Source organism: Centruroides vittatus, unplaced genomic scaffold (assembly GCF_030686945.1).
Source record: "Centruroides vittatus isolate TY-2023 unplaced genomic scaffold, ASM3068694v2 contig_900, whole genome shotgun sequence".
Classification (NCBI taxonomy): Eukaryota; Metazoa; Arthropoda; class Arachnida; order Scorpiones; family Buthidae; genus Centruroides; species Centruroides vittatus.
In genome coordinates, this window is record NW_027122591.1 from 2389706 (window position 1) to 2401996 (window position 12291).

General features: G+C 28.1%; 1 protein-coding gene across 1 annotated transcript; it reads left to right on the plus strand.

Annotated features, from left to right (window-relative positions):
- Positions 1-1904: 1904 nt before the first annotated feature.
- On the plus strand, positions 1905-11975 carry LOC136984021 (spliceosome-associated protein CWC27 homolog). The gene is made up of 11 exons (XM_067280932.1): positions 1905-2052; positions 4668-4877; positions 8616-8759; positions 9910-10008; positions 10093-10187; positions 10269-10338; positions 10484-10719; positions 10787-10881; positions 10961-11064; positions 11164-11291; positions 11394-11975. The coding sequence occupies exons 1-11, from the start codon at positions 2011-2013 to the stop codon at positions 11548-11550; spliced, it is 1380 nt and encodes a 459-aa protein (XP_067137033.1). The 5' UTR covers positions 1905-2010; the 3' UTR covers positions 11551-11975.
- Positions 11976-12291: the final 316 nt, after the last annotated feature.

A 12291-nucleotide genomic window follows, 5' to 3' on the forward strand; every position in this document is an offset into this window, starting at 1 on the left:
TTTTAATGATTAAACTTTGAAGTTTTGATTCAATATTAGAAAATATATATACATACATATAATTTAATACAGATAAATAATTTTATTTTATATTTCTCTCTCTTTTTTTTTTTTTTTTTTGGTATTTCAATGATGATAGAATATAACTAGAAATTAAAGAGTAATTGCTAATGTTAACTGTTCCTGCTGTGTAAAAATATAAACAGCAGAATTTTTGAATTTCTTCAGTTAACATAGCTAATAGCTAAACTTTTGTATAAATTAAAACTTTGTTATAATAAATTCTTGAAAGACCATTATCATTAAGACTTGATGTTCAAAAAACTATTCTCAGTTGACTCAAAAGACCCATTTGAAGGAGATGGGAATAGGTCCATGATAGCATGGGTGAGTAGAGTCTGGGCAGGTCATGAGTGTGGAGAATTAGAAATTATTAGAAGAAACAATATTGAGCAGGACAATAGATAAGCAAAAAATTAAGAACCAGTGATGTGACAGAAACACTAGTATGTAATTGTTCAATGATCATTTATTTTTATAATAATGAGTTAAATTTATTAAGTGATGTACATAATAGCATTAAAAATTATATAGTGTGTTTCAGAAGCATTTGGCCAAATTTAACAGGCTTCATAAGGGAACCTTTTTTAATCTGAAGCTTAATTAGTAAATTATAAAGCATCAAAGTGTAGTGCCATCATTTGCTTTTGTTTTTTTTTCTTTTTTAAAAGTATGTCTTGTGTATCTAATTAAATTCGTTTATTAATTACAATTTATTATTAAACATCTCATATTTTAATTTCTATTTTTTAACATAAATTTTTCAAGTAGTTATTTATAAATCCAAGCTTGTGTGTCCAACCCTGTAATTTTACTAATTATAGGTTAAGAGCTTTAATAATGCATCGGTAATTAAATTCGTTTACTAATCAATTTGTTTAACGAGTTGTTATCATTTGCAATTTTTTCATAAAACTCGCTCCTACCAACAAAATTAAGCTTTTTGCTATCTTATAATATTTTATCTAAAAAAACTTTTACATTTTTAATTATTTTAACAGACGATACCACACGCAGTTTTATATGTTGCCGGAAAAGTTAAGCAACTGGTTGCTGGATTTTTTTCTGATCATTCGTATAATTAATTATTCGAGGGATTGAAAATAGATTAAACTAACTAAAGAAGCGAAATACTAAAAATTCCAAGTTTGCTTGTATTGTTCTTTTAGAAATTGTCTACTCTCCAACATTACTATTGTTTTATTTATTTATTATTTTTTTTTTAGTTTAACGGTTAATGTTACCCTAGGTATACAAAATGGCGACTCGTCTCCGATTCCAGCAATCAGAAGACAGGGAACAGTGGAGACGCGTTCTAACCTAACCTAACCTAACCTATTCTAAAAATTTGGTTGCTAATAATTATGGTAATTTATTAGAATAGATTAAGTTAAGTTAGAACGTGCGTCCCCACTGTTCCCTGTCTTCTGATTGCTGGAATCGGAGACGAGTCGCCATTTTGTATACCTAGGGTAAAATTGACCAGTACCGTACGCATATGATAACTTAAATGGAAGATTTAAATTTCTGATTAAATTATAAAAAACATTAAATTTTTTGTAAAAAGTGATAAATCTTCCGCTTTTTGATAGGAGAAGGCCGATTTAAAATTTTTTCTGAATCTAAAGTTACGTGCCAAAATTACATTCTATACGCCATACGTAGACTAAGGTATTTTAATTTTTGCAATATTTTTTTTATCGATAATTAACTTTTTATGTAATATAATACTCATATTGTACAATATACTACCGTATATTATTCGATGTTTGTAAATATATAAAATGCTTGAATTTCTCAGATGGCGCTGAAACTCGATCATGCTTTCGAGTTGTAGTGTTATTTTCGTTAATTTCGTTAATTAAAGTTGAACGTTTTATATTTATAAAGTACAATTGAGATAAACAGAAACAACGAAATTTTAGTGATTTTTCAATAAAGAAAAGAAAAATGAGTAATATTTATATTCAAGAACCTCCAACACTTGGAAAAGTAAGTTAATAAATCAAAATGTTAGAATTGAGTCAATTTACTTGTGTTTATCTAAGTTAAAACTGTTTTGAATAATTTGAAAGTTTATCATCATCTACATCTTTATATCTATGTACAAATATTCATTTAAATAAATTATAGTAAGCATTGGTAATAATAAAATATGCACTATCAGTCTTTTAATTGAATTCTTTTACATCCATGTTATACGGTTAATGTTACCTATGGTTCCAAAATGGCGGCTCGTCTCTGATTCCAGCAAATAGAAGAAAGGAAACAGTGGGGACACACTTTCTAACCTAATCTAACCAATTCTAATAAATTACCATAATTATTACCAACAAAATTATTAGAATAGGTTAGGTTAGGTTAGAACGTGTGTCCCCACTGTTTCCTTTGGGTATACTATAGATTACTCCCTATGGAATTTCGTGTGTTTGGGTATATATCTGAACTCAGGGACCGAGACGAGTTCAACGATACTCTACTTTTGGACCGGAGACGAAAAATAAAAAGTTATCATACTTTTTTCCGGCAATCGCGTGATGATAGGGAGTCGCATCGCTCTTCGCTAAGTCGGCCTCGCTATCGCGATCGGGAGTCCCGTCGCTTGCCGTTAAAATTGCCTTTAGTAGACGTTTCTCCTCCTTTTTTACTTTGTTCAAGAACTACCGTGAATCGATCACTAGTTTAGCACATGGCGGCGTGTGGTGGCGCCCATATGAGAGGTCAGTCGGGCCACCATGTTTGTTGCCATAAGTAACATTAACCGAAATGGCGATCGTGCGATGATCGGAAGTCGCGTCGCTCTCTCCGCTCTTGTATCGCATGTTTAACGCTCCGGGAGATGACTGTAGTCCGACGTCACGGTTTGCAGACTTTACCGCAAGATGGCAATACTAGCAACTACGGTGTCGTCTGCATGAGAGCATTAAAAAAGTATGGTAACTTAAAAAGTGTGATAACTTTTTTATTTTTTGTCTCCGGTCCAAAAATAGGGTACCGTTGAACTCGTCTCGGTCCACTGAGTTCAAATATATAATCAAAGTCCTGAAATTCCATAGGGAGTAATCTATAGTACACCCTTTCCTTTCTTCTATTTGCTGGAATCATAGACGTGCCACCATTTTGAAACCATAGGTAACATTAACCTGTTATACACTGTACGTTTCTAAATCGACCGTCGAGTTCTCCGTTGAAACTAGTGACGTAAGCGCTGTTTCACCGTTGAGTATTCAACAAACTAACATGGTGGCTTCCACGAAAAAGTAAATTTCGCTTATAGAAACTATCCATTTGCTGCTGTGGATGCTATAATAGCGGACAGATTAATGAACGATCTGTATATGATAAAACATGTGACCGCACAATTGTGTTGGATAATTTGGTCATTATTGAAATATTAAGATTTTTTTTCATTTGTCCAAAATTGATTACGACTGATATTTAGCCTCTTTAATTCTTCCTAAGGATATAAATATTCAATAAATTAATTAAAATTATTAAAGAAAGACCCAGTATACAAGAAAATGATACAGATACGGGTTCATTTGAATAAAAGGATTTATTCGAATAATGGTTAAGCGAGTTACTTTAATTATTTAGCAAAACAGTGACGATTGCCACTTTCTCGTTACTTAAGTCAGCCATCTTGAAAAGCAACCTCTCAACGAAAGCATTTCTTTTTTCTGCAAAACATGACGTCAGATCATTCAACGGAGGGACTCAAAGGAAAATTCACTGTTGAGTCAACCGTTGAATATAGAAATGTACGGACAGTAAGATGGACACTAAGCTAAATGGTTAGCAATTTTGACATCCCAAACACATAGTTCCTTTTCAATTTGTTCATATAGAAATGGTTTACAACTCTAGTAGGGTAAATGATGCTTAGCAGAGATAAAATCATGTAATGTAGTATTTACAAATTGTATGAATTGTTTTTATACAGTTATATTTTTCTATTATTATTTAGCAATAATATTAATCACAATAAAATTTTAAATTAGTCAAGTTATTCAAACATTTGATAGATTGAAAAATTTGGTTTCTTTAGATCTAGATAAAAATACGGTAATTTAATTTGAAAAAATTAAAGATTAACACTGAGAGATGTTTGCTGTTCTCTGAAATGGTTTGGTCTGTATTTGATGGCAACAACTGCATACAGAATATTATTGCTTATTTATTCATATTTGTGATATAGGCCTTGTTACTTTCCTATATATATGTATATATATATAAACATTCTCAAACCTGAATTTTAATTAAAGCCAAATAATCTACTAATCAAACAATCTAGAAATAGGTATCTATCTCTAGTCAAATTACGGTTTATTTAATTATTAAAATTAGGCGCAATAATTTTGGTTATTTATAACTTTTGTGAAATATTTTATTCCTGATGTAACAACAAAAATAAATTTTGTATTATTCAGATTTTTATTTATCTGAATTGGATCTTGTCTCACCAAGACTGGAAAAACACATGTACTACAATAAAAAATATAACATTTTTACTTTATTATTCAATAAGGAATGTTGCATTTCAACAAAAACAATTTTACTAAAATTAAATTGATTGAATTATTATACTGTATGTATGTTTATTTTAGGTTTTACTAAAGACAACAGTTGGTGACATTGATATAGAATTATGGGCTAAAGAAACTCCTAAAGCTTGTAGAAATTTTGTACAGTTATGTATGGAAGGATACTATGATGGAACTATTTTCCATAGAGTTGTTAAAGGATTTCTTGCCCAAGGAGGTGATCCTACAGGAACAGGTGAAGGTGGTGAATCTATATATGGAGAACCATTTAAGGTATATTTAAACATAAACTCAAAGTATTGTAACTCATTTTTTTATTTTGAAATATTGTTATCTAAATATTTGTTTTACATATTAGGAGAAAAAATATATTTATATTCAATTCTATTCAGTAAAATTAAATTTTAAAGTGAAGTATTTTATTTGAAATTGAGATTTAACTTTCTAGGAAGTTTATTAATATTTTTGTTAAAAGGTTTGTTTGTGTTTCAAACAATAATAATAATAATTAATTTATGTTAGTAATTCCTGGTTTTTCATAAAAGCATTACCATGCATACGAGATGCTTTTTCCATCTTTAAAGTTAATACAGTTGCCAGTCAGGTTGGCCTTGTATATATCCAAGGCTTCTAGAGCTCTAATTTGGTTGGTTTGAAATGATTGCTTAATTAATGTGACACTGGAGATTGGCTTGTACGTTGGTCACAGTGGCATAAATGGAAAAGGAGGTGGTATGCCTTTTATCCAAAATATCGTAACAATGTTCTTGCAATCTTTTACGTATGGAGTACTTAGTGACCCAATGTATACCATATTTCTTTGGAATCTGTTGTCCCTCACAGGAACACCATACACCCCTGGAGCCCTGTTTATCAGCCTTGTTCTTTCTGTTGCATAGTAATTTATACACTGTGGGAACTCACTTATATGTCAACTTGGTACCTGTATTTTCAGCAATTTCTCTGTATAAGGTATGTAAATAGTGGTCATACTCTATCAACTTGCACCTGGAGTTAGGGTTGTTTGACCATTGTTGAAATCTTGGTTGTTGGAGTTGTTGCGTAAGGAGTGTCAGTTGGAGTAGAGACAAGCTAAATTATGAATCGGGTCTCTTCTACACGCATGCTTTATAGCTATGTCCTCCAAATGTTTTAGCTCTTTTAAAGTGTCTTCTCAGTTTGTATGGTGTGTGAAGGTTCGTCTTTAAGTGCACAGAAGACGTCTATGATACATAACTATCACGTGCACAGCAACATCCAATTAAATAAGTGTTCCATTTAGGTTATATTTTATAAATTCTGTTTTATATTTGTTATAAATCTGACAATGGCTGATAAAATCAGTTAAAAATGTTATTTTATTGATTAAAGTATTTATTTTTTTGATGGATTTTTGGTTATTGTGATGATTTTTGACACTTACATCCAGTTTATTTGGTTGTTTATTATTTGAAATGAAATATTAAATTAATTATTCCAGTTTTTGATTTTCGGATGTTATTTTTATAGATGTTTTATTTAATATGTTTTATCAAATTATTCTTCAGTTAATACTAAATATGAAAATAAAATATTAAGAGCATATTAAAAAAAAACAGTTTAATGAATAAAAATATATTATTTAACAAGAATAAGCTTTTGATAATATTTTAAATAGTCCCATCATATAAGTAGTAATAAAAAATTGGAAATAATGCTTGTGAGAATTTTAAAATTGATAGAAATTTTAACAATTTTGCATTGAATAACCTTCTAGATTTAAAATTTTAAAGGATTAAAAATTTTAGAATAGCACAAATTCTTAAACTGTAAGCAATTTTACATTTAAGAGCATATAAATCTTAAATTAGCAAATAGTTGTTATATGATACATTTCACTTTAAACAACTAGATTACTTAACTTATATTTTTTAAAATATTTACCGAATATATTATTAATACATAAATTCCTGAAGCAGTAATTCATGTTTAGTCTCGCTACCTTGTAACGTCCAGTCTAAGAGTTCCAAATGTCAAATTATGATGTTATTTCTCTGTTTTCAGTGTCTAGACACCATTTCTGTAGCTCATTTTCAATTTTTTAGAGTTACTTACAATGTCTTCTTACACAAATAATATATCATTTCTGAAGTGTCAAAAGATAGAAAAAAATTTTGCTAGTTTATAAAGTATTATCTTTTTCCATAATTATTCTACTGTATTCCTGTTAAGAGTTATTCTGTTGCAAAATTCATTATAACTTAAAGTATATTTGGTGATTTAATGTTTCAACGTTGTTAAATTTGAAATAACTTGTAATTTAAGAATTTATACTATTCTAAGCATTTATTTTCCGAAAGTGGAGACTTATGCTTCTTGAAAATGATTTGTTCAACCCAAAATTCTTTGGAGTTTTATCAACTTTTAAAGATTTTTATTGACATTGTTTCCTCGGAAATGGTTATTAAAATTTAGACACTGATTGCATAAATTAATAACTATTAATTGTTATAATACTATAATCTATTTGCCTAGTGATTGATAATAAAATTATAGAATATTATATAAATCAAAAGAAAAAAACTACCTTCTGTAGTTCAGAAATTTGTGTGTAAGATATTGGAAGTAATTCTAACACATTTTTGGATTTTGTTCAAGAAGAACTAAGAGTTATAATTAAAAATTACATTTCTATATATATTTTGTTTTCTATGTATCATTTGTTTTTACTGAATTTGAATTAAGTAATATTTAACAAAAGTGAATAGCTCGTGTAAAATCTTATTGAAAATATGCATATTTATACGATTCAAAAATTATTATTTCTATCTACAAAAAATTTCTGAATCTATTCTAGTCTTTTTTTTATAATTTGATGAATTGTATTACCTACGGTATAATACCAAGCAATTAAAGTATACTCGCAAGAAGTAAAGTAGTTATACTTATTGACACAATGAGATAGACATGCTTATTCTACCACATGTCATGAGAAATTTTAAACATTTACTTACTACAGGCTCAAGAGATAATTATTTGAAACTCCTTACTATCATGAACAAATCTGTTCCTTGCAAATAAACTTTTTGTTTGATCATTCTGTATAATTATTAAAGAGTGATCCAATAAAAATATTACCAGATTCATTTTCTACATTATATAGTAATAAGTGTTTATATTGACAGTTTTTATCTAAATATATTTATTATTTTTCTGTTATATTTTACTAATATTTTTAATCGTATTCTTTTATTTTAGATGCATATTGATGATTATGTCACAACATTTTATTTGTTTTTGTTGCTGTATTCTTTTGGGCATTTAATTTCATAAATATCAATTTCCCAAAACCCAATGTATTGATACTAAGCCAAACAATTGCCATAATTAATCAGGCTATTAATACGCTATAATTAATAAATTATAAACTAAGTAATTTGGTACTAGAGGTAGATGAATGGTTATATCTAAATTTAAATACATCTGGAAACGAAGGCTTGCTTGGGGTCTGGATGGCATAACTGGCAAGTGCACTGCACAATAAATGGAGATTACGGGTTCAAGTCAAGCTGGTTCTTTTTGTCCAGGATGTTCTAAACTACTTAATAAATTATTCATTTAGATAAGAGATGGTACCTAACATCTACCTCTAGTATCAAATTACTTAGTTTATAATTTATTAATTATAACGTATTAATAACCCGATTAATTATGGCAATTGTTTGGAATTTGTTAACGTGTAGCTTTAATATTTACATAGAAAATAATATATTTATTTATAACCAAACATAGTTATAATGAGTTTATTAATTACATAATTTTTATAAAAAGATATTACACTGATTATTAGACATGTCTTCATCTGTTGATATACATAACTATATACTGGTTAATGTTTCTATGCAGTATAATTTAAGACATTATGTGTAATAACAGTTTTTAAGATAATTTTAATTGCATCTCGTACGTAGGATGTTACTAGTAATTACATAAAATATATGCTAAATGTTTTAATTATTTAATATTTCTTAGGATGAGTTTCACTCAAGATTGCGGTTTGTGAGACGAGGACTGGTTGCCATGGCCACAAGTCAACCAAATGATAATGAAAGTCAATTTTTTTTTACTCTTGGAGCTTGCCCTGAATTACAGAATAAGCATACAATATTTGGAAAGGTATGAAAAACAATTTATATTTAAAATGTTAAAAATTTTTATAACAAAGTTTCTATATATATGAAAAGTTGAAGTAAAATTCATTTTCACATCATTTATAATGTCATTTTTTTTTCTTTCTTGTAAAGTTTAGAGCATATCAATATTATAATATAATATAAAATAATAATATATATAATGTTGCTCAATTTCTTAATTATACATTAAAACTACTCGCGAGACCTGTATCGATACTTTTATGGTATCAGGACGTCCCTATTTATAAGTGAGCGAGTGAATATTGAAAAATGAAATCATATCAGATAGTTTATCTATTGGCATTTAATTTATTTTCAGACTGACTCAGAATATGAAAATACACATAATCAAAACATAATACAGTAGAGCATCAATTATCCGAATCAGTTGGGGACTGGGGTTGTTCGGAAAATCGATTTTTCGGATAACCAATTATGTACAAAAAAATATATTGACCTATCCCATGTTGAAATTTGTTCAAATCCTGGCACATCCTTAAGTACCCTCTCATGGTCGCGCCAGTGCTGCCAGCTAAAACACGCACACCAAATAATATTGGAGTAGCCCAAGACATAGCCAAAGATTGCAGTGTCACAGCACTAGCGGAAATTTAAATTTGCCAACTGGAAAGCTTTTGGTTAATCGATATTCGTATAATTGATGCTCTATTGTATTTGATATATTGTAATTTACGAATTAAAATTTTCGGTGAGGCTTAATACTATTAAGGTATTTAATGCAAAGAATACTAGATTAATTAGATAGCAAGGTTAAATATCAAACACTGAACACTTGTCTTGTCATATAATAAATTATAATAACTAATTTTATGATGGTCTGTTGATTATATCATCAATGCTTCTTTACATCTTTCTTATGTAAAATACTTTAATTAATTGACAGGAAATATTTTTTACTGTTGTAAATTACCGCACGTATTTGGAAAATAATAACTTCTCATTTCAGTAAAAAATTTTTAATTATTATTTTATCATATATTGCATCTGTTTGCATTTCTGTTTCATTAAATTTGTTAAAAGAAATTTAGCTTATTTAAACAATATTAAGAATAATTATCTCAGACTTTTTCATATTTAGATGAGAATAATATATTGCTAAATTTATTTAATAGGTAACTGGAAAAACATTATATAATATGTTAAAATTGGAAGAATCTCTTGTGGATAAAAATGAAAGACCATATTATCCTCACAAAATTATTGAAACAAAAGTAAATAATTTTTATTTTGCACAGACTTTCGAACAATACAAGTGTAAATAATAATCTTTATTAATTGTTTGTTTTGTGTTTTAGATTTTATCAAATCCATTTAATGACATTGTTCCTAGAGAGAAGACGCAAGTTGTTTTGGAAGTTGAAGAAAAACCGGTTAAATCAAAACCTTCAAAGTATTATATTTTATCGTGATTTAATAAATCGGTAATTTTTCTCTAAAAATTAAAATATATAAAGTATATTTAAATTTATAGGAATTTTAATTTATTATCATTTGGAGAAGAAGCAGAAGAAGAAGAAGCTGAGGATGATCTAGTTGCACAAGTAAAATTTTTATATTATTAAAAAGCAGAAAACTTTATTTGTTATAAAAGTAAACTTAAGCTTGATAAATTTAAAATAGTAATTGAAAAAACTAGCATAAAGAGACCAAACATGAATTTCATTAGCTGTATTTTTTTTTTCATAGGAATTTCGTGGAAAAAGCAAAAGTAGTCATGACCTTGCTAATGATCCTCATCTTAGTTCAATGCCAGCAGTAGTCGATGATGCCTCAAATGACAGCATTGAACTCGATACTAACACAGATAAAAACAAAGACATAAATTCACTAGATAATATTCGTAAGAAACTTCAAAAAACCGTGAATCCTAAATCAACAGATGATGGACCAAAAACGCCTGAAAATGAAGAATACGAGAAGAGGTAATGTGCAGTTTGATAAAATTTTTTGATATTTAGTATTTATATAACAGTTATGAGTTTATAATAGAAAAGAGATTAGGAGAGAAATTAAAAAATTAAAAAGAGAATTGAAGGAAGAAGACAAAAAAGTTGATAATGAAGATGAAGAAATGGATACAGTTAGTAAGTTTTGAAATTTTTTAATATAATTTATTTATATATATCTTTAGATATTTACATAGTTTTTTTTAACTAAATTTAGAAAGAGAACCTACAGATAATGAACTTTTGGAAGCTTACCATAATGAATTAGACAAACGCAAAAAGATGAAGAAAATTCAAAAGCAAGGAAATCGGGAAGAAACGGTACAAGATTTTCGTTTTGCGATGTTATTAATTAATGTTTAGCTTAATAATGAAAAGCTTAAAAATAATATATATTTAAAAAATTTTTTTAATTATTAGACTTTAGCATTACTAGCTAAATTTCAAGCCAGACTTAAAAGTGCTAGGGAAGAAAATGCAGACAAAGACGATAAAGTTGAAAGAGGTAATGAAGATGACGACGACGACGAGGATGGTGGTGACGGATGGTTAGTAATACATAAAATATTCATAAATTAAAATTCCACTAAAAATATAATTGAAAATAACCTTCATTTGGTATGAAACTTAAAATTATTTTATGGTTTAAGGCTACGTCATCAACTATATTTTGAAGACAAAGGACCAGTTTTAGCTAAAGATGCTAGTATAAAAACAGAAGACACATACGAAATATTTGATCCCAGAAATCCAATTAACCTAAGAAGAAGAGAAGCGAGTAAAAAGGCAATGAAGAAACATCATTAATTTTATAAATATTTAAATTTATTACTAATATCCATAAACTTCAAGCATTTTTTACTTATGGATATTAGTATAAATTTCATATTAATATGCAGGGTTACCTGTATACGGGGGTTACCTGTAGACAGTATATATAGATCTCGGTCGACTGATTTCCGAGCAGCCCCGTACGTGTAACAAAATGGATATTTGTAAGTATTTAAAGTTACCTTTCAATATACAGTATTTTGATACTACTAGATATGTCAAAGGTTTACGTATAACTGTAAATTATCATTACGTTCATCCTTTATTGATTCATAGCATCTTAAAATTGCATTGCAAAGAAATAATGAAAGGTTATATTAATGTATATAAGTGTCTTAATTGTTAACATGTAATTTTAAACAGGAACGTTGTATTTGAATAAAGTTTTATCTTAATTTAAACGTATAAAAAATGTTTTACCGTAACAATCGAATAATTAATGTTTATTAAATTATACAATTAAAATTAATTAAATAGAACAAATCGGTTAAAGAGGTTTATTTTTCAATATTAAAAAAAGTAAAATCAAAAATAGAAAGAAATTAACAGTCTTTATTCCTAATTCACAGCACGTCAAGTAGGATAAGTTACATGACACATTTTGATTTGTCGTCGATTACCACCATTTAGTATTCGTACTAATAAATGGAATCGATCAGAGACATTAAAAATTAAAAAAAAAACTTTTTGATAGATCACAGTCGTCATAGTAAACTC

Bases quoted from the DNA above. Each gene is read 5' to 3' on its own strand.
- LOC136984021 (XM_067280932.1), top strand. From the start codon at position 2,011: ATGAGTAATATTTATATTCAAGAACCTCCAACACTTGGAAAA. The intron at 10,188-10,268 runs GTATTATATTTT...TTAAATTTATAG, and splicing joins GTTAAATCAAAACCTTCAAA to GAATTTTAATTTATTATCAT. The intron at 10,882-10,960 runs GTAAGTTTTGAA...AACTAAATTTAG, and splicing joins TGAAGAAATGGATACAGTTA to AAAGAGAACCTACAGATAAT.